The 24,037-nt window shown below is 34.9% G+C and overlaps 1 protein-coding gene and 1 non-coding gene across 2 annotated transcripts; one reads left to right on the top strand and one right to left on the bottom strand.

Moving 5' to 3' along the window:
* The first annotated feature begins 7,112 nt into the window (after positions 1–7,112).
* Positions 7,113–7,184, top strand: TRNAC-GCA. The gene has a single exon. It is a non-coding gene; the product is annotated as a tRNA-Cys (tRNA).
* Positions 7,185–13,055: 5,871 nt separating this feature from the next.
* LOC109182612 (transcriptional regulator TAC1-like) lies at positions 13,056–13,644 on the bottom strand. The gene is made up of 2 exons (XM_019332762.1): positions 13,410–13,644; positions 13,056–13,357 (listed from the first exon to the last, which is right to left on the bottom strand). Exons 1-2 carry the CDS (start codon positions 13,642–13,644, stop codon positions 13,056–13,058), a joined length of 537 nt encoding a protein of 178 aa, XP_019188307.1.
* Between the last annotated feature and the right edge of the window lie 10,393 nt (positions 13,645–24,037).

Genomic DNA, 24,037 nt, shown 5'->3' with positions numbered 1-24,037 from the left:
GAAAATGATACTGAAGTTTGGCATAACTTAGCCCGCAAGGCCAGCCAATTTCCGGAGCACACGAGCTCGGGCTTGAATCAAGCCTTTTCAATCTCTGAAAGTTGGAATTTGATTTGGAGGATGGAAGAGGAGGACGCGATTTAAGTAGGCATTTTGATGAAGGAATTGAGATTGGTCCTACACGTGGGAGGGTTGGTTTAATTCCGAATGTCTTTTAGATGGTTTCCAATCCACTTTTAAAAATGGATTACATCCAATTCTATATGACACAAGGCTGATTTAGTCAAAAACCACTTGCAGGCAGTTCTCGAGTAATTTAAAACGATAACATGTTTGAATTATGTAATTCTAGCTATAAATCGGTAATTTGTTCCATATTGTGTAATTCTATTTTTTTAAAATACTAAAACAATGACAATAAACATTAATATTATATTAGAAATTTGAAGACTTTGGATTGAATCTTTGAATTTCCAAATTCCAAACGTTGAAAAAAAAAAAAAGAAATAATAACCAATAATAGAAATTTTAAATTGTAAATTGTAAATTAAAGGAATAGGAGTCAAATAGGCCACTCAACTGCACACCAAAGTGCAATTAGGCCATTGAACTAAAAAAGAATGCAATTAAGCCATTGAACAACACAAGAACATGCAATTTAGTCCAAAATGACTTGTTTACTTGGTGTAGTAAGTTACCCATTTTAAAATTAATTTTTTAAAATAATTTTTAATAAATAAATAATTAAAATATTATTAAAAAAAAAAACAGAAACTGTACTGTCGGCCGAAGATGAATCGTCTCCGGCCGGCTTTGTCTCCATGGCCGGAGATGAACCTCCGTCTCCAGCCATGGAGACAAAGTCCTTCGCCTCCGGCCATGGATACGACGTCCTTCGTCTCCATGGTCAGGGAGACGAAGGGACGGTCCCTTCGTCTCCATAGACATGGAGACGTAGCCAGCCGAAGACGATTCGTCTCCGGCCGACAGTTTCTGTTTTTTTTTTTAATATTTTAATTATGTATTTATTAAAAATTATTTTAAAATAGGTAACTTGCTACATCAGGTAAACAAGTCATTTTGGACTAAATTGTATTTTTTTTGTGTTGTTCAATGACTCAATTGCATTCTTTTTTAATTCAATGGCCTAATTGCATTTTGGTGTGCAATTGAGTGGCCTATTTGACCCTTATTCCTAAATTAAAAAATATATATTAGACTGAAAATGTATTCAAAATCCAGGGAGAGCTTTGGTCATCCAGGTGTTTAATTTCTATTCTCATCAAGTCTTTGATTTTATAAGAAAACTTTATTTTTCTCAAACAAACAAATTATGAATTTAATTAATTAATTAATTAATTAATGAAGTTATAGATAGTACGTAACGGTGCCACAGTATCTTCTACTTGACCTATTGGCTTGTGGTCCAATCGCGACTCATGCTAACTATCCCATTCAGATGACCGCCTATATCCAACCTATACCAGGTCCATAACCCCTCCTAGTATCCATGTTGTCCCAACACAACATCGCCCTTACAAAGTCACACTAAACCCATGTGCTTTGCTCAATGTTCCACTAACCAGCAATCGTCACTGGCCAACAACATGCACCATGCAACATCAAATGTTTCCTAGTGCATGTTCAGTTGTTCACCAACCGCTTCCTCCTGGGCAGTCTACCACACTAGGTCCACGACTCCTCCTGGTATCTGCGCTGCCTAAACTACGCCTCTCACCACCTTCTCATCTAGAATCTAGAAACACCTAACAAGTTCAAACAATGTTCGAGCTTGTTACTAGTAACTGCTAGAACATCACCTTTATTATAATATGAGTCATCAACATGTACCACGTTCGCAGCCTCTTGTTGACAATCTCTTTACACATGTAGCACCAGATTTTCTTGCTATTTGACTTAGACCTAGAGTTTCTCTTCACAGAATTATCCCTGATTATCTATCTCTCTTTGCTTCCTTCCACGATCTTGACTATCCTTAGCATACGAACTTTAACCAACAGATCATCTCCTGCATTCTACATACGTTTATTATGAGTCTGCAGGGCTGCAGAGATCTCACTATATTTAATCGTGTCTTTCCAGTATGTAAGAGTTGTCACCAAATGTTCAAAGGAAAGAGATAATGAACATAGCAAGATCATTGCCTTGTATTTATCTCCAATCTTGACATTAAGTCTGGCCAGATATGATATTATCTGGCTCAAGACATTAATATAAGGCTCCAAGTCTAAACCCTGCTGCATCTTAAGCCCATAAAGTCTTTGTTTTAGATACAGTTTGTTAGTTAGGGATTTTTCAATGAACTTAGTTTTCCAATTTATTCCAAATTTCTATTGGGGTTTCCAAGGTCATAACGTGATACACAATTTCATCATCGAGGCATAACCGTAAGCGTTACCTGTTTGGGTTGTACTCGGTTGATGAGATTTGGATTCTAGCCGTACTCAGTTAATGAGGTCTGGTCTGGTCTAGCCGTACTCAGTTAATGAGGTCTGGATTCTATTTTAGTTGAGTTTATTATCGCTTATACTATAAGTTATAGTATCACTTATACTATCTATATACATGAAATCAAAACACATTCTGTAGGGATTTCAAACATCAACTAAGGTAAGGGTCGAAGGAAAAAAGGTACTTGTCTAACTTGGCCCATGCCGTTTTCGAGTACGATGTCATGGTATAAAGTTCACCAATTTTATTGCACATATATCACTTATGTACATAAATTGTGCTTAGCTTCTATATAACAATCAACAATGATGTTTATGTACGTAGTTGTGTGTAGGGACTCTTTTCAAAGTCTAAATATGTAGAACATTGCAGTATCTACTATAATCACATTGAGAGATCATTGATATATTTATTACTTCGTAATTTTTTCAATTTATTTCGTGCTATTTGTTTCGAGCTAATAATTGCACTTATTTTCACATGGGTCTGTACAATAGGGAATTTTTGGGATGTTTGATAAAATGCTTTAAAAAAGGACGTAATTGCTTGGAATGCAATGGTTTCGGGATTTTCTCATAATTCAAAGCCTGCTGATGCATTAGAGTTTTTCACGTACATGCAGTTTTGTTGTGGGGTTCAGCCTAATTCGATAAGTTGGTTGAATTTGTTTCCCAAGTTAATGAACGGGAAGATTTGCAAGTCTGTTCATTACTTTAGGTTTCATATGTTAATTACTTTGTTTGCATTGTGGACAGATGAAGGTTTGCAAGAAGGCAGAAAGCTTCCATGATCTAATAGATGTTCCATAAAAATTGTGAGTACAAACCATCTTTTCAACCAACTTTTTTCTAGTGCCCTAGGATAAAAGAATTCCTATCTTGTGGAAAAAATTTTGATATTGAAACTCTACGACATAAATTCTATGCTCAAACATGATTACTATAAAGGCCTTATTTCGTAAATAACGTTTTGACTAGATTTTAGTGGATTTGACTAGCTTAGCGATTTGACCTGATCAAAATACTAAGGGGTCATTTACCAACTTGGAAAAATGGAGGATTTTCCAAAAAATTGAAGAAATTGAGAAGTGGAAAAATAAAAATTGGAGAAGTTGTTTACTAAATTTCTTCTTCCAAATGCTTACTCCTCCATTTTCCAACTTCATGTACAAATGTGGAGAAAGCTATTTTAGATAGGGATGGCAACGGGGCGGGGCGAGGGCGGGGAGTATACTCCCCGTCCCCGTCCCCGTGACCCCGACCCCCTCCCCGTCCCCGTCCCCGTCCCCGGCGGGGAATTGAAAAAATTCCCCGTCCCCGTCCCCACGGGGAATTTGGCGGGGACGGGGAATCCCCATCCCCGGTCAACCCATAGTCAATGTCTGAAAATAATACAATTTTTAAAACAAAAAATAAAAAAATTGAATTTCATAAGTCCTAATATACTTATTTTTAAAACTATAGTTCTTCAAAAATTAACATTCAACTATTTTACTAACATACGAACTAATGAGTTCAAATTCCAATTCGAAATAGCAAATGCAAACTAAAAATAGTTCAAATGTCCAATGTTCAAAAGTAAGTCTAAATCTCTAATCAACACAATTACAATTTATAATAAAAAAATACAATAATACTCCATAGGTGTTAATGTCTGTGGAGTTTAAAGTTAGGGTTTCATACTTTCATTTCATTGTTTGAATAGTTGAATACTAATTAACTAAAACTAATTAACTAAATAACTAATTAACTAATAATCTAATTCCTAATTCCTAATATAATATATAATATACAGAATATATTTTATATTATATTATATTTTAATTTTCGGGGTCGAGGACGGGACGGGGCGGGGAGAGGTATCCCCGTCCCCGGCGGGGAATTTAAAATGTTCCCCGTCCCCATCCCCGATCCCCAAAATTTTTCCCCGTTCCCGTCCCCATCTCCTACGGGGACGGGGATCCCCAACGGGGACGGGGCACATTGCCATCCCTAATTTTAGATCTCTCCAAATGGAGTAATGGAAAAATCACGGGTGAACAGTGTTTAGTGCGGGAGTGCAGCTGATCGAATCGTATTGGATGCATAATTACTTTTGCTTCTTCAATTCCTTCTTCAACGTCTCAGCACCCCTTCTTTAGTGCGGGAGTGATCGAATCCTGTTGGATGCATAATTACTTGTGCTTCTTCAATTCCTTCTTCAGCATCTCAACACCCCTTCTTCAATTTTTGATTATTATTATTATTATTATTATTATTATTATTATTATTATTATTATTATTATTATTATTATTGAAGCACATCGTCTTCTGTTTCTTCTTCAATATTTGATTATTAATTTTAATATTATTATTATCATTAAATTATTATTATTGATATTTTATTATTACTATAATTATTATTAAATTATTATTACTATTATTGTTGTTGTTGGTGGTGTTGCTGTTATTATTATTATTATTAAATTCTTATTATTACTATTATCATTGTTATTATTATTATCTTTGTTGTATAAATGTACAAATGTTATGTGAGATGATTGTATTTAATAAAATAGAAAATTAGAGAAATGAAAAATTGGAGGAATAGAGAAATGGAAAATTAGAAGAATGGAGAAGAAAAATTAGAGAAATGGCAAAATAGAAAACTGAAAATGGAAAAACAGAGAAGTGAAATAAACGACCCTAAAAATTTCATTTAGTTAATAACGGATTTAGATGGCAGTTTAAAGGCAAACTGCCAACTTCTCAAACCCTACAATTTGCGGCCCGCCGAAGTAGTGAGCATGAGTAATTTTTTTTATTATTATATAAAATATTATAATTAATAATTAACAATTATTTTTTTATTTATTTGTTTACATATGTATGTTATTTATTTAATTTAATTTTTAATTAAAAATTATTATATAATAATTTATTAAAAAATTATTTTTATAAGTCTTTTTACATCTCAACCGCTAATAATAAACATCTAGTTCTACGAAACATCTCTTTACAAACTGCTAATACAGTCCAATGGTCAAACTCGTTGACATAATCCGCTAACTATTAACCACTATCTACTTGTTGGTGGGTTGCCAAACAAAGCCAAAGTTTATCAGTAGACCTTTCATTGTGAGTGACAAAATGATAGCCATAAATGCTCTAACCAGGGCCGGCCGTGGGGCAAGGGCAGGCTGGGCCCTTGCCCAGGGCCCATGCTTCGGGGAGGGTCCCATCCTATCTCTTATATATATAGTATATATGTATTGAGTATAAGTAATTTATATACATATGTTTTATAGTAAGGTGAATTAACTTAGTTGGTAAGATATTTGAATTTTAACCTCATTTTATCAAAGACCTATGATCCAATCCTTCCCTTCACATTTTAGAAGTCCTCAACTTTACTTCTTTGCTTATATTCTAATGTATATTTTAAAAATTTATTTTTATTGATTTTTTGTGTTTAATACGTAGTATTTTTAATGTAGTTTTTAAATATATATTTCATATATTTATACTAAACATATTATGAAAAATTTTTATATTAAATTTTTAATGCAATTTCTAAATTTATAAATTTTTTATATAATTATACTTAAACATATTATGAAAAATTGAATTAAAAAATTCAATCAACTCATCTTAACCAAACAAGACACGTAAAAATAGGACGGAGGAGGTTATATGATATATTTTGAGATTGAATTATAAAAAAAAAAATTAAAAGATTCCGTGCCTTTTTTATGAATATCTAATCAATATAAAATAGAAGCTTCTATCATGTGTCATTATATGTATTCAAATTATTCTAAAAAAAATTTAAAATTTATCTATTTAAAAGAAAAAGTATTTATATTCAAAAAAAAAAAAAAAAAAAAAAAAAAAAAGAAGAAGAAGAAGAAGAAGAAGAAGAAGAAGAAGAAAAAGTATTTATAAAAATCATATAAATAATATTGAAGATGTGTGATTTATAATATGCTTTATGTTCAAACTATTTTATCTAGATATTTATGCTTCATATGTTTTTGCATTTTTTTATTGCATTTTAAAATATTTTAATTTATTGCTCCTAGTCAAAAAAAAGATTTTTAGCTTTCCATATGTTTGTAATTATTGTTTTATAAATTTTAATAATAATTAATTTATTATTTATTATGATAACAATGTTATTGTTTATAAATTTACTCGATTTTAAATTATTTATTCATTTTTATAAATTATAATATTAATTATTTATGAAGGCACTTATACGATTATTTATTATGTTGCATTAAGAAAAGCACCTAAAAAATTTTTTCATGATTATTGTTGTTTATGTAAAATTATTAATCTTATTTAAAGTTATTGATATTAATAATTTTTTCCTTATTTAATTTAAATTTTAGGCATGAAATATATATTAACCGGGGTCTATTTTCTTTTATCCTGCTCCGGGCCTATAAAATGATAGGACTGGCCCTGGCTCTAACCTTATTCTTTTGATGTTAGAAGTGTAGAAGACACAAACTTTTCTGAATACGCTTTGCTCATTCTTCTTTCCCATGCATTTTTAGCCTACATTGTTTAACAATAGTGTTTGCGTGGATCGGAGTCTGAATTCTCCACCGAAGAACATATTCTATAAATAGGTTTAAATAAAATAGTTACCAACAAGGGTTCATAGCTCAGTGGTAGAGCATTTGACTGCAGATCAAGAGGTCACCGGTTCGAACCCGGTTGGGCCCTTTGGAGAATTACAATATTCTTTTAACCCTCGCCACTTTTTAATACCTTGATTTTGAGACTGTGTATAAAAAACTCATATTGTTCTTATCTATATAACTCACTAAAAAAACGTACACATATGTATGTACATTAACAACATTGAGATATACTGTATTACTAGAACACTTTTTTTCTTAATTATATTTAGTCACAAATTACTTTTTCAATGCATTTTTAAAGTCTATTGGAAATCCACTTTAATTAAATGTATAAATTTTAAACTATTTTCGATATATATTATAAACCTTATCTATGGTGTTGAGTTGGAAACTATTTTGCAAAAGATGTGTTTATAATGTGGTTGTTACAACTTGGTGTTTTAACTAGAGTATCTACTGTTGTATTTTATTAAGAAAATTCTATCTTTTAAGGCTAAGCCCGACCAAGGCCCGGTGAAGCCTAGTCTCGTTTTTTTCTGGACTGATTCAGAGCTGGTTTGACATTGAATCGGCCCGTGGCCACCTCAACCATCCCGTCCCCTGGGACAGCTCAACATAGCAACACAGTAAGCCTTCAGTACTCCTCTGCTCCTCAGCGCCCACGCCCACCAACCGGCACGAGCAGGCTCGGTCCTATCATTTTATAGCCCTAGGGCAAAACAACAAAAGTGGGCCCTATATTAAATTAATATATATTTTTATAACTAAAATTTAAATTGAATAAGAGAAAAATACTAATGTCAAATAACTTGAAATAAGATTCACAAATTTTTCACAATTTGGATTTCTTGTTATTTAGGTATTCTTAAACTCAAGGATTATTGCATATCACTATGTGAATTAAGTTTTAAGTATTGAAGATTTGACTTTGGTTTGTTTTGATGCCATTTGCTTCTTAGTTCTTATCTTTTGTTCTATATTTTGTATGTGTTTATGCAAATATGTATGAAAACTTTAGAGGTCTCACTCCATGTCATTTTCTTTCATCTCTAATTCACTTTCTCTATGTGTTTCTCAAGAAATGGGTTAGTCTAATTTGATCTTACAATCTCTGGTATGTCTTTTCTCTTCTTCCTGGAAACTCAAAACACTGCTCCTACTTTGAAAAGCTTTCAGGTGGGGTACTTTGATAAACATGTACACCTTCCGAGCTACATGTAGAAGGAACAATTGGGTCATCCACCATCATAGTTGTTCATGCGCACACACGAAGAATCATGATAAGAAAACTTTTATAGTTGACTGAGCAAAAGAAATATGTGTAAGTTTCATTTCAATGATGTTAAGTGTATATAATTAATTTTATACTAATTATAATAAATTGTTACGTTATTGGAAGAAATTATGTCACGTCATGAGCAGTTGACTAATTTTGGAGAACACTGAATGATAGTCAATTATATTTTGATGTTGTTGGTGGGCAAGATCGAAGGAGGATCGGAGGATTTATGGACTTGGTTCATATGCAAGGTTTTAAAAGGTGAAGGTGTGCCTTGGAGGTGTTTTGTAATGTTGAGGCGAGACGTAAACCTCAATTTACAAAATATATTTATAAATTGTAAACATTATTCATAAAATTCACCAAAATCTAAGATTAAAGTTTCATTAGCTAAAAGTCTCAAGGAAGATCACCACAAAGCATCAAGCATAATATAAGTCTAAAGCAAACAAACACATAACAATCCAAGTTTAAAGTAATAAACAAACAAACACATCATAAATCACAATGAAACTTCATATAAAAAATCATTGTAGTCTATAGCCTCATCATCCTCATTATTGATGGGGTGCTAGGCCCAAAACAGTACGTAAAAAGTCCGAGGTACATGCCTAGAATGGCGGCCCAAATACAAAGAACAAGGCCCACGAGGTGGGCTATAGCTAAATATGCTACTAACGAGAATCAAACCCAGGTGGCTGGGTTAAGAGTATAGACTAGAGACTGCAAGACCATAGTGCTTATCGTGTCTAAGTTGCCCTTAGCCAAAGATCCAGGGCCCCTATTTATAGCAGGCCCCCCTCCCCCTTTGGTTGTCCACGTGTCCCACTACTCAGACGCCACTCCCTCGTTTGTCGCACAGTAGTTCGCACGTTCACCACGAACCGACGCCCCCACCTTCTTCTCCCGCGCACCACCCATACCCCGGGCGGTCCCACCCGCCCGGTGGCGGCGACCGCACGCCCCCCGCGATGGGGGCGCTGGGTCAGCGCCCAGCCGGTGACTTCCCCCGGCCACCGCCCCCGTGGCCTCGCACGGGGGCGCTAGCCGCGCCGGGCAAGGGCGCACCGCCCGAGCCGATTCCGTTGCCGGCGACGCTTCCCGACGACACCCCAAACCACCTCCCGTTCACCAACCCCCCCTTCCGATCCATGCTCTTCACCCCGGCCCACCATGCATGCTTGTCTTCCCAACCCAACAAGACTTGGGTCAACCTCCTTCTTTCACCACCCCCACTTAGGCCAACACTTTCCTAATAAAATGGACCCCCTAGGGTCTCATATCCCCATCACAAGTCCCCCACTTTCTTTAGGCATCTGGATGCGTCTTTCGAATGTTCACTGGATGTCTTTGCTCGTTCTCTCTGTGCACCTGCATGCGCCTTTCAAATATTCACTAGATTTCTTTGCTCCTTCTCCATGCTGCACCTGCATGCGCCTTTAACTTTAGCCATAGCCTCCACTCCCTTTGGGGGGAGGGATTACCTTTCGCTTGGCGGGCTGAGCGCCCCCTGGAACTTGTATACCGCATGCCACAAAAATGCTCGCGGGCTGCCTACACTGCCCTAGAAATCCGTGCATGTGGGTTGCAATAACCCACATGCCCCAGCTACTAAAATGCATGTAGAATGCCTACCCTGCCATGCAAGCCCGCGCATGCGGGTTGCGATAACCCACACGCCCCATCCGCCAAAAGCCATGCGGCTTGCCGAGGGCAAGTCCGCGCATGTGGGTTGCGATAACCCACACGCCCCATCCGCTAAAACCCATGCGGCTTGCCGAGGGCAAGTCCGCGCATGTGGGTTGCGATAACCTACACGCCCCATCTGCCAAAAGTCATGCTACTTGCCGAGGGCAAGTCCACCCATGTGGGTTGCGATAACCCACACGCCTCATGCGGCTTGCCAAGGATAAGTCCGCGCGTGTGGGTTGCGATACCCCACACGCCCCATCCGCCAAAAGCCGTGCGGCTTGCCGAGGGCAAGTCCGCGCATGTGGGTTGCGATAACCCACACGCCCCATCCGCCAAAAGCCATACGGCTTGTCGAGGGGAAGTCCGCGCATGTGGGTTGCGATAACCCACACGCCCCATCAGCCAAAAACCATGCAGCTTGCCGATGGCAAGTCCGCACATGTGGGTTGCAATAACCCACACGCCCCATCCGCCAAAAACCATGCGACTTGCCAAGGCAGGCAAGTCCGCGCGTGTGGGTTGCAATAACTCATACGCCCCATCCACCAAAAGTCGGGACTGCCTACCCTGCCATGCAAGTCCGGTACTCGATCATTAGAATGACCGTAGGGCCAGCATGCATAGCACACAGGAGCACATAAGTGAGGTGGTCGTAGGCTATGAATAGCACATAGGATCACGTAGTTGAGGTAGCCGTGAGCCAAACATGCATAGCACATAGGAGCACATAATTGAGAAAATAAACATAATCTTTACTGAACTAAGTGTAAAAGTGTACTCACCAGGGTAGCGTCTCAATGTGTTAAGTGTGTTCCCTCGTAGGGTAGCTCATCTTGCGAACCAGCCATTTGGGCATACCTCAGAACCTTGCTCAGACAAATAGAGACTATAAACACGGGCTAATAGTAGCGATCCCCACAAACGGCGCCAATGATGGTTTTATTGGGACCGGGTCCACCATCAACCGGGTATAGAAATACAGAACAGGGGTAGGAAAGAGTAACTTTATTACCCAGGGCGTTAGGCCCAAAACAGTACGTACAAAGCTCGAGGTACAGGCCCAGAATGGCGGCCCAAATACAAAGAACAAGGCCCATGAGGTGGGCTATAGCTAAATATGCTACGAACGGGAATTGAATCCAGGTGGCTGGGTTGAGAGTATAAACTAGAGACCGCTAAACCACAGTGCTTATCGTGTCTGAGTTGTCCTTAGCCAAAGATCCAGGGCCCCTATTTATAGCAGGCCCCTCTCCCCCTTTGGTTGTCGACGTGTCCCACTACTCAGACGCCACTCCCTCGTTTATCGCACAACAGTTCGCACGTTCGCCACGAACCGACGCCCCCACCTTCTTCTCCCGCGCACCCGCCTTACCTCGGGCGGCCCCACCCGCCAAGTGCCGGCGACCGCCCCCCGCGATGGGGGCGCTAGGTCCGCACCCAGCTGCGCACCAGGCGTGCTACTGCCGGCGGGGGCCAGCGCCCCAGCCAGCGACTTCCCCAGGCCATGGACGTTGGGAGCGCTACCGCCGGCTGGGGCCCGTGCGCCAACAGACGACTTCCCCCGGCCATGGGCCCTGGCTGGCCACCGCTCCGTGGCCTCGCACGGGGGCGCTACGCCCGCGCCCAGCCGCGCATGGTGCGCTGGTCGCGCCGGGCAAGGGCGTATCGCCCGAGCCGATTCCGTCGCCGGCGAGAGCCGCCGCCGGAGACGCTTCCCGACGACACCCCAAACCACCTCCCCTTCACCAGCCCCCCCTTTCAGTCCATGCTCTTCACCCCGACCCACCATGCATGCTTGTCTTCCCAGGCCAACAAGACTTGGGCCAACCTCCTTCTTTCACCACCCCCACTTGGGCCAACACTTTCCCAATAAAATGGACCCCCTAGGGTCCCATATCCCCATCAATTATCAATATCTTTCCATTCTTCTTCATCTTCATTAATTAGTCTCAATTTTTCCTTTTCCTTATTTGACCCTTTAGCACTAGCGAGCCTTCTTGCTTGAGGATTTAGTTGGTTGAGTTTGAGTTGCTTGTGATGGCTACCCCTCAAACACATCAACATCAAGGTCACCCACACTTATATGAGATGCATCTTCATCATTTTCACCCACAAGCCATTCATCATCCGATGGCAACTCATCAATCAACAAGCAACATTGTCTTCATCCTTGCCTTCCCTAACCACTACCAATGTTTGAGCCAACTTCCACACACTACTCAAACTACATATGTGCTAAATTCTTTTTAGCTACCATTTTGTTTAAATAATCAAACTTCCACACACTACTCAAACTACATATGTGCTAAATTCTTTTTAGCTACCATTTTGTTTAAATAATCAAATAAATTGTTGCTTAATTGCTTTCGGCACATTAGCACACGGTTCAATAAATTGTTGCTTAATTGCTTTCGGCACATTAGCATGCGGTTTAACATTGTTTCTTGTCCCGACAAGATGATGTTTCATCCTTTGACACCCTCGATAACTTTCTCACAATAAGTACATGTAACATATTTATATGGCTTCTTTTCTTGACCTTCATGAACTAATTCAACACATTGTTCTAAGCCGGATCTTTTTTACTTTTCGAACTTGTAATCACCCCAAGATTTCCTGAACTACTGCCCACACTATTCTTCTTTAAATGATTCACCATTCTTATAAACAATCAACCTACAAAAAATTAATATTCCAAAAAATCAATATTTATAAAAGAAAAAAAAAAGAAACTATTGCCAAGTGCCACTGCCATACATAAACACACTCACTGCCTAAGACACAAACTACTTCCAAGTGGCACAATATATATTTATATATATATAAAAGACGAATATGTAGTGCTAATTAATTACAGTGTGTAGTGGGAGAGAATTTTGTACTAGTACAAAACAATTAATCCGCGACTATTGTAAAGAAATTTTCGCAACTGTTATACCGTAGTCGTGGATACTAGGTTGCGGAAAGGCCACCAGTTGTGAATCAGTCATGTCCAAGCCGAAGTTCCAGATCCAAGTTGGCCTCATCATCTGGATAATTTTGGAGTTGACCCCTCTCTTCTATGTGTTGTTGTACATGCGGCGCCGCCCTCCCGAGTTTCAACCAACCCAGATCATCATCGTCATCTCCGAAGAAATCACGACAGTATCGTTGTGGGTCATCGTTACAATTATGGTTGCGGTTAGTTAAAACCGCGGATGGGGAGCCGTTACCTCTAAGAGGTGATGCCGCCGCCGCAGCAGGGTAAGTTGAGGATCCGGAGGAGCTGTTTTGTTGATCGCTACCTTGAACAATGTTTGTAGTGTTAATCTTGTCGGAAAAAAGTGTCGTTCCCACTATGTCTGGCGGCGGGCCTGTCCTTGTTCTTCCGATGAACGTTCATGTGGCCGCCCAGAGCTTGCGCCGTGTTGAAGCCTCGCTTGCAGAACACGCAGTCGTAGGATCGGCCCAAGACGACCAGTGGGTCAACGTTGTTGTTGTTGTTGTTGTTATTGTTGTTGTTTTGCACCTCCGCCGGCCAGTCAACTGCTTCTTGTTGTCGATGATGGGCATCCGCAGGCGAGTTATTCATGGAGAAATTAAACTTCTCCTCCAAGTAAATTGCAGGATTAATGGATTATCGCCGTTCTTGATGTGATTAGTGTATATATATATATATATATATATATATATATATATATATGGTAATAAGGAGATCAAATAATGGGGGATTGGGGACTTGGCCAGACATATATGGTTTCAATTTAGGGCTTCTATGAACTATGGGACTATTCAAAGTGTGTTTAAAAAAAAAAAAAAAGATTAAAAATATTATTAACGCCCCTGCCCCTACTCAAAATTGCACGTCAAAGTCGCACCGCAGCAATATTTTCTAGATTATGGAACCAGCTTTTTATTTTTTATTTTTTATTTTTTAAAAAAAATTATAAAAGTATGGAACCAACTTGTAAACACTTTTTGCAAAATGATTGGTAAGGGTTAACTCGAGTCAAGTTAGTTAAGTTGTTGACTTAATAATTACAAGATTATTTTACATGTTAGAGTCAAAAGACAGAATTTACCTTGTGGGTACATTCTCAAAAATAGAAACATGCAAATGGTGGGATTATTAATAATTACTCACCCCGTCTCATTTTATATGTCTTACTTTTCTTTTTACTTTGGTTGAAATGTTGTACTCTTTCAAAAATTGAACATCACCATCATTCTATTTTTTTCCATTTACCCTTATTAGTTTTGTTTTGTTTTTGTTTTTAGTTTCAAAAGTGATAGAAGTTAAGAGCATAATTAAAAAACACATATCATTTACTTTAATTTCATTAAAAAAAACGTGCAAAAAATAAATGTGACAATCATTTAGGGAGGGAGAGAGTATGTACCTGAGAGCAGAGCACGTATGAAAGTCATTTAATTATTATTGGAAAATACTAATTACCCTAATTTTACCAATCATTCCATGATGTAGCAAAATTAATTTAGGCATAACCCAATAGGGTAGCTCAAGTGGCAAATGAGCTCTTTTTGTATGGGAGAATTTTGGGATAACTCGGGTTTGATTCCCACAAGTGACGATTCCCTTTGGGCCAGCTTTTGTGCCTCTCGGAGCGAATTGGGTGGACTTGGACCACAATGTGTGGTTTCTACCAAAAAAAAAAATTAATTTAGGCATAATTTTTTATGAGTAAATACCAGCCAAGGTTCGTGGTTTCGCCACCTTTAGTTCTAAATTTTCAAATCGACCCTCCGTGATTCTCCAAGTTTCGAATTTGACATGCCGTAATCCTTTCGTTAAGATATTTTGACTTTAGGCATTTGTACTAGCTTACTACATACGCCTATTCTCAATATTTAAAAAAAAAAAAATTATGTGTTTGTAGTTCGTGAAATTTAGAGTTTTTACGTACTAATATAAAGACGATGCCTATAAACGCGAATGGTGTTTTTTGTAGTAGTGTAATGATGTTACAAAACAACAAGACATGGGTACTAAGCACCGGATGCCACACAAATATGAAATAGAAGGACACTATAGGTGGGACAAGAAATCAACTAACCCTTCACTTTGCATTTACCCAACCGCCAGGACCGGCGGTATAAGTTTATTATATTGAATGAAAAGGGTTAGTTTAATTTGGAAGTGTTTAAATTTCTTAGTTTAATTAGTTACTATCAGGTGTGGTTACGTTGTATCTCCGAGTTTACCTTATTTAAATATATTATTAATTACCGCTAATCACGCTAAAAAAATTCTTCATCTATTTCATACCATGCAAATTAAGGTTTCTATTTTGTTTCTTACCATTTTTAAACATTAATATAATATTGTCCTTTCATTTTCCTCACGGTTATTATTATATACAAAGACCCTAATGGAGTCATTCAAGCTAAAGACTTAGTCATCAACAACTCAACATACAATTAATTAAGCGTCACAAATGGCCATCTCCAACTCTACTCTATTGTTTTTTGTAAGTTAAAATACTAAAACTTATATTTTTATTTATATAAGTACAAGTCTTCCTCTTCTCCCAAAAGATTACATTGAATCCCCAAGTGCAAGATCCATTCCCTCACTTCGACCCGACAGAGTATTTAGGAAGATGTAAATTACAATGACTTAATGGTTCAATCTGTCCACTTTGAACATAATTCCTACACTAACGTTGCCCAGTAGTTAATGATTTATCAACAAATACTAAAACACAATAGCTAGTGGTTAAAATACTCTGTTGTTTTTCGTAAGTTAAAAATACTAAAAGTTATATTTTTATTTATATAAGTACAAGTCTATAAGACAATAGCTAGTGGTTTATCAACAAATTTGTCAAGCCATCCAACTTTACCAATAACTACACGAATATACATCAAATGTAAGTGCGCATGCAAAAGCTAGCTCAGTAACACTATAAATAGTATACACACTTATATGTAAAATTTAAATATAAATTGTGATTTTAGACAATAAATTTTAAATTTTAACTCAACTATAAAAGTGTCAAATATAATATATCATCATATCACTCAAAAGTATAGTCGCAAAGTCATGTAGGAGCAGGGGCGATCATGTTGCTCCCAAGAATTTCTTTTATTAAAATTAATAATAGAACTTTCTGATTAGGTAAATAAACCGTAAATTAATAGATCTTTGGTATGCCTTCTACTTGTAAATTATAATTAGGCTATCCAACTTTTAAAAAGTAAAATTAAATGATTTTATTCTACGGAATTGTATAATTAACCTAGTTACCAGGACTATGTGGTCTAATGGTACCCGGGTTGGACTTCCATTTGGAAGATTATGAGTTCGAGCCTCAGTGGAGGCGTTATTGGTTCTTTGTGTTTCAGTAGGTTGAGAAAGTATATGAACTACAATGTAATAGAGCTAGTAACTTTCAAAAAAAAAAAAAAAAAAAAAAAAACCTAGTTAGCACTATTTCCATTTAGTGACAAAATTACGTGCATTATAGATTTTTTCAGTGCGGGTGGGTTATTCTGATCCCTGATTTCAAAGGAAGTTGAATTGTGGGATTTGTTGTCAACATTGAGAGTACGGATAGTTTCCTTGCCGAGTTGTGGGCTGGGGCCTAAGGGAGGGTCAACGACTTGGTAAGGAGATGGGGTTCCGGAGATTGATTGTGGAACTGGACTCTGAAGCGGTGGTCAAGGTGATGAGGAGAACTACGAGGTTTTTTTGAGGAAAAAAACTACGAGGTTAATGACTTTATCATTACCCTCATTTCTGATTGTAGGTATCTAGCTTCAGGCTTACTTTGAGGAGGTGATATTCACACATATGATGAGGGAAGACAATAAAAGTGATGTCCTTGTAAATTTTGCTCAGGCAAAGGATGCGAGTACAATGGTCCTAGAGGCCCACCCGATGACATATTGGGACTCCTTTCGGCCGATGCCAGCAGTGCTAGGTTCAGAAGGGTCAGTTAATAATACCCGCCTTTGGCGGGGCAGTTTCACAAAATAAATAAATAAATAAAATAAAATAAAAGATTTTTTTCAGTATATACAATAAATATACCAAAGCATAGTAAATGCTAGGCAGAGGTTGAGAGATGATGGTTATCCTCTCCTAGTCTCCTCTTTGATTTTTTTTTTTTTTTAAATAAAATAAAATTGAGAGATGATAGTTAAAAAAACTTATTGGAAATTATGGAAGCATTTTGAATTGTGAAAAGTACAATATTGATGGTCCTTAATTATATCAAATTTTCGTGAGTCCTACTAGGTATACAAGAAAATTTTACTTCGTTTTTAATACTTTGTAATGTGATTGATTAATATTAATGTTAAATGGTTCATATTAGTTTTTCTTTGTTCTTTTATTAATTTTATTTTTTTCCAATAATCATAATTACGAAATACAAAAATAGAATAAACTTGTTGCAATTTTCACTATTTTAAATTCTTTCTTCATATATGGCAAAACGCGTTTATCAACAACATGATGATTCCTAAATGTAGTTCCATTATCAAATAAATTTATTTAATGCTGCTATAGATTACTCTTTGATTTAAATAATAGATTGGGAAAATGGCACTTTTTCCCCCTATGTTATATACTTATAGCACTTTTTCCCCTTCAATTATTTAAGTGGCTCTTTTTCCCCCTGAAATGTTAAATGGACATATTTACCCTTAAAATAAATATTTTATTTATTTTTATTCTCCAATAAATTATTACTATAATTTGGTTCAAACCAGATACTATAGTAACCAAACCAAAATATTCCAATTACAATTTATAATCAAAACACGATATTTAGAGTTTATTAAAATCGCGAACTGGAATGGCCGGTTCATGTTTCGAACTGAAAAAATAAAATACATTTATTGTTGAATTTAAACTATTTTAAAATAAAAAATAAAATTTTAAAATAAAGACGGTTCAAAATCGCGAACGGGATCCGGAACTGTCGGTTCATGATCCAGTTTTTTTTTTATTCTTAAATTTAATAAATTGAAATCCAAATATTGGGTTCTAGATCTGAATCATAACTGAAAACTTTTAATTCGATTGCTATAGTGTCTGGTTCAGTTCGAACCGAACCGTGGTAATCGCTACATATACGCAATAATTTGTTGGAGAAGTAAAATAAATAAAATGTTTATTTTAAGGGTAGAAATGTCAATTTAATATATTAGGGGGGAAAACCACCACTTTTAAAATAATTGAGGGGGCTAATGTGCTTACATAAATAATTGAGGGGGAAAAAGTGCTATAAGTATATAACATAGGGGGAAAAAGTGCCATTTTCCCTAATAGATTTAATGAAGGGAAAATGGCACTTTTCCCCCCTGTGTTATATGCTTATAGCACTTTTTCCCCCTGAGTTATTCATGCATTCACATTTGCCCCCTCAATTATTATAAAAGTGGCGGTTTTTCCCCCTGATAATATTAAATGGACATTTCTACCCTTAAAACAAATATTTTATTTATTTCTCTTCTTCAACAAATTATTGCTTATACGTAGGGATGACCACGGTTCGGTTCGAACTGAACCAAACACTATAGCAATCAAATTAAAAAATTTCGGTTATGATTCATAACATAACCCAATATTTGGGTTTCCGTTTATTAAAATCGTGAATTGGAAAAAAATGGATCCTGAACCGTGAACCGGAGGTTCAAATCGAAACAACTACTAGCAATAGCTTAAATTAGAATTATAATATTTGCAAATAGTGTACGTTTTTTTTCGCATTTATATTGACTCTCACATATAAGTATATATAATCGCGGTTTGAGTTTTATTTTGAACCGTCGGTTCACAATTTTGGATCCAATTTGAACGGTTGGTTCAAACTTTCTTTTAAAATTTTATTTTTTTATTTTTAAAATATTCTAAATTCAGCACTTAATGTATTTTATTTTTTCAAATCGTGGTTATAATTTGTTGGAGAAGAAAAATAAATGAAATATTTATTTTAAGGGTAAATATGTCCATTTAATATATCAGGGGGAAAAACTGCCACTTAAATAATTTAGGGAAAAAAAGTGCTATAAGTATATAACAAAGGGGGAAAAAGTGCCATTTTCCCTTTAATGAACAAGTAATTATGTTGTGGAGATTAATTTATTGGAGAAATAGTTAAAATTGACATTTAAAGTGATTATTTTATGGTATACTTTTCAGTAGGTCCATTTTCGATTTGAGTCAGGGTCAAATTGAATTCAGGTTCTCTTACGTAAAATGTTTAATTTGATATATTATATGTAAAAAAAAATTATGAATAAATGAGAAATTAATTCTCAAAGTATATTCATTATACATACTATTTTTTAAAAAAAAAATTAAAAAAATTAAAAAAAATTGAATTAAGAAAACTTGTAAGTACCATTTGTTTGGAAAAAGGGAGGTTGGCATGCCCTAGTATATATTATATACACTATCTTTTAGGAGTTTTTGTTCTACAGTATATTTTCTCTCATGATGTGGGGGTGGGGGTGGGGGGTGGGGGTATCCGAAATTGTAAAATAAGTCTAAAAGGACTTGTGTGTGCTGGCGAAACTCCAACGCACTAGAAATTGGAATCACTCCACTATTAAATAGAAGTGCTAAATGCCAAGGATGTTGTGGGTTCGATGTTTTGATGGAGGTGGTATTGACTGTTTGTGTTTCAGTAGGTTGAAAAATAGTTATTAACAGATACTATATTGTAACAGAGTCAAGTAATACTGAAAAAAAAATAGAAGTGCTAAATATAATGTTGTACTCCAATTTATCCTATGAGACTGCCGCTACAACATTTCTAGCATGCACCATCGATGTGTAGCGAATCAACTTTAAGGAAATTGTGTGCTAGACACGATTTGGATAAGTCATATCAAATGAGAACATGGTTCTTTTGTAAAAAGTGAGAATTAATCTCAACCATCCATTATAGTTTATTAATGGTTGGTGATCGATTTTAGGAGAAAAATATGGGGTCGATTGTATAATTATTGTAAACTTTTAAGTTCTCAATATTTATGAAGAACCCACATCTTCCCCTTATTTTCTAAGAACTCTTAACCATTAATTAATATACCTAAATGGATGAATCGGATTAGTCCTCAGTCCTCACTTTTTACATAGGAGCTCACATACACTACAAAAAAAAAAAAAAAAAAAAAAAAAAAAAAAAAAAAAAAAAAGTCTATATAGTGATGGATTTAGCAAAACAAACCTATCCCGTTGCTAAATTAGCTATGGAGTAGCGACAACTTAGGGACGAATTTTAATATTATTGTTAAATTGACATTTAGTGACAGATTAGTGAGGGATATTGCGACGAATCGGAATATTTTTCTCATTAAATAAGTAGCTAATTTTAGTAGCAAATTTTGCGCAAAAAAATTGCAACGAATTTTCCCTTTACCGACACTAATATATATATATATATATATATATATATATATATATATATATACTATCTACTATACTAATAAGAGCCCAAGAGAGTTAGGCCTATAATGGGTAGAAAAAATGGCGGTCAAATCTTTTAATCAAATGAATGGCTCAGATTGATCAGATTTTAATTTTTCTTTGAGATTTCCTAATTTATCCCTAATGAATATGATTATCCGTTAACTTTTCTGTTAAATATTATCTTTTCCGTTAATTTCTGTTAGTTCACCGTTAACTTACTCATTAATTTTAATAAGAAAGGTTTTAGGTTCGAACCACATCCCAATCAAAGTTTGCATAATTAGTACTCTATTTTACTCTTATTAAATTAAATAATAATTTAGTAGCTACAACAAAAAATAATACATATGCATTTCTTTAATTTAGAATTATGTGTCTACAATGCCTTTATTCACAAAAAATTTATTCATTATCAATAAATTAAATAAGTGAAATAATTTCATTAGTTATATTGTTTTTATTTTTCCAATATAAAAATTCTTTACATTCAAAATTCAAATTCATTAATTGATTATATTCGCTACATTGTCCCTATAATGTCTTTATTAAAAAAAAAATTATTCATTATCAATAAATTAATTAAGAGAAATAATTTCATTAGTTATAGTCTTTATTTTTCTCCAATGTAAAAATTCTTTACATTCAAATTCATCAATTGATTATATTCACTACATTGTCTATTATCGTTTTTGTGCACTATTTTTTAATTAAATATCAAAGTTATAATACAAAATAATGCTATATATTTATTTACCAAGTATTTTATTAATACCATGAAAAAATTTAAATTAATAAAGCCAATTATATTAACTACTTGAGGGATTTGTTGACAAAGAGAGTATTCAAATCACACAACAAATTGAAGCGAGAAACTATCCCGCAATATCTTTGTTTGACAATCAGCAGTTAGCGGTTAGCGTTAGCGGATTATATTAGCGGATTTGACCAACGAATTATATCAACGGTTGGTAAAAAGATATTTGAAAAAATTAGTTGTTTAAATTAACATTTAAAATGACCTAAAGGTATAATAATAATAATAATAATAATAATAATAATAATAATAATAATAATAATAATAATAATAATTGTTTTAATAATAATTTTTTTTTAAAATATAGATGTGTTTTGGGAAAATCATTCTAAAAAACGTTAAGTGAAAATATTGTAAATTGCAATGTTTTTATTTTCAGTGGTTTGAAACAAATTGTTAATTCAAACTGTTGAATAATCAAAACACTTTCTTTAGCATTTTGATATTTGGGTTACATAATATTTACCAATCCTCCAATACCTTTGGGTTAAATTATAATTAAAATTTTTAAAATTTTACTACATCTAAATTTCTTAAATTAGGAATTTATTTATCCATAATAATTTATGCAACAATAATGGTTGAACTAAATGAACACTGAGCAAAACACCTAAAGGACGGGTACCGTTGATTCATTCATTGATCTTGTATATATGTGCATTCATTAAATATATTAGAATGTAACCCTTTGCAACAAAAATACTTGGTTACTATTTAAAAAAAGTTTAGTAACAATTATAATAAATCCCCTATAGCTTTCAAAAAAAAAAAAATCCCCTATATTACATTGTATTCAAATAGTATGAATTATATATTTAAATAAACAAATTAGACATTAAATTACTTATGTTGAACTTCTCATATATAATCTTGCATTTATATACTTTCAAATATTTATTTAATTGTAAACATTAAGTAGAAAAAATAACCGTCAAATTATTAAATCAAATGAATAGTTCTTTTTTTTGAAAATAATCAAATGAATAGTTCAGATTGTTCATATTTTAATTTTTCCTTAATTATATGATTATCCGATTCGTTAACTTTTCCATTAAGTACCGTTAGTCTAATTCTAATATTAGTCTAATATAGAATTATAACTACAACATTAATCTAATTCTAATATTAAAGTCTTAATAGAACTCTAACCACAAATCCTACTGTCCGAATCTCCTCAAACAATATTAGTATATATTTAATATTTTATGCTTTAATTTTATTTGCTCTCCCTTAATTATGTCCCCTATTTGGTTTCAACCATACCCATGCATACAATTATTTTATTGACAATTATAATCCATCTTGACTATATTATCTTGCATTTGTAAACTTAGAATTACCAATTTAAATACGCAAATTCAAAATTCAATTATCTATGCATGAACGATTTTAATATAATCATGCATTGATATACTTTAAAATATTTATTAAAGAAAAACATTGGGCATTATCCCAATCGCGCAATGCGCGTAAAAAACTAGTATATATATATATATATATATATATATATATATATATATATATATATATATATATATATATATATATATACATATAACTACCAAGTTTTGGACAATTTGTCCGCACGAACTTAGTTTACTGGTTCAATATGTAATATTTGGGAGAAGAGATCATTGTTTGAACCTTGACAACAGTAATGTGGGATTATGCCCAAAATGAGCAGATCCCTTGTGCACACCAATATTTAGCCTTGTCTGCTTAGTTATTGAGTCACCGTGATTTACATCCTCCAAAATGTTCTATCACATCGAAATGTAGAGAGTCCTTAAAATTGGGGATTCAACCTTATGGGAGAAGAAGGTTTTGGGCCATTTCCAATTCTTTCAATTAAAAAGAAAAGAAACAAATATTCACCATCCTCTGATCCTCTTTTATTTGTGGGGTCTTTCAATTTCCATTTTGGATATAGAATTCCTCAATAGACTTCGTCAACGATTAAAAACCCTAATCATTACATCCAATATATTAATTAATTAAATCATTTCTGATTTCTCCCATCCCGTCCTAGAAAAGAACCATGCAAAACACACCAACCATAACAGTTCCATTCATGGTTGTCTAAGCTCATTTTTTCAAACCACTCCAATTCTCCTGGTCTTCTTCACAAAGTCAAGAAATCAACATCAATCACGCTATATTTTGGACAAAATATTTGGCAGTATATATATATATTGGACCGGAGTGTGGGGGACTCTTAAGGTTATGGTTCAATATTTTGGAAAGAATGGTTAATACTCATAAATGTCGGTCCAGGCGATTAAAAGTTCAAAGGAATTGAAACAGAAGTGAATATATAAAATTTTATGAATTTTTTTAAAAATAGCACAAGAACATATACAACTAAAGTCTTTTATTTGTCCTATTTAATTTCTTATTAAATGTCAGTTTTTAAGTTTTAGAAACATTTCGTTGTGAAATTATGTGTGTTTTATGGACCATATGTATATAAGTAAATATACTATGCAATAAAATAAAGAGAGTAGAGCCTCAAGAATTTTTACAGCGATTTGATGAGTGGTATTTTACCCTTCTTCAAATTGACCTCAATTTTTCAACACCCGGCCCAATTATATCCCCCACTCCCTGGGCCGAACTAATTATTTCTGGAAAGATTTGGGTTGTGGCAAATTATGCCCCGGACCCGTGTCCATAATGAATTATGGATACGGGTCCAAAACGACGTCGTTTTTAAAAAAAAACGCG

The sequence above is a fragment of the Ipomoea nil genome, unplaced genomic scaffold (genome assembly GCF_001879475.1).
Source record: "Ipomoea nil cultivar Tokyo-kokei standard unplaced genomic scaffold, Asagao_1.1 scaffold1074, whole genome shotgun sequence".
Taxonomy (NCBI): domain Eukaryota; kingdom Viridiplantae; phylum Streptophyta; class Magnoliopsida; order Solanales; family Convolvulaceae; genus Ipomoea; species Ipomoea nil.
This window is presented reverse-complemented; position numbering and strand designations above follow the sequence as displayed.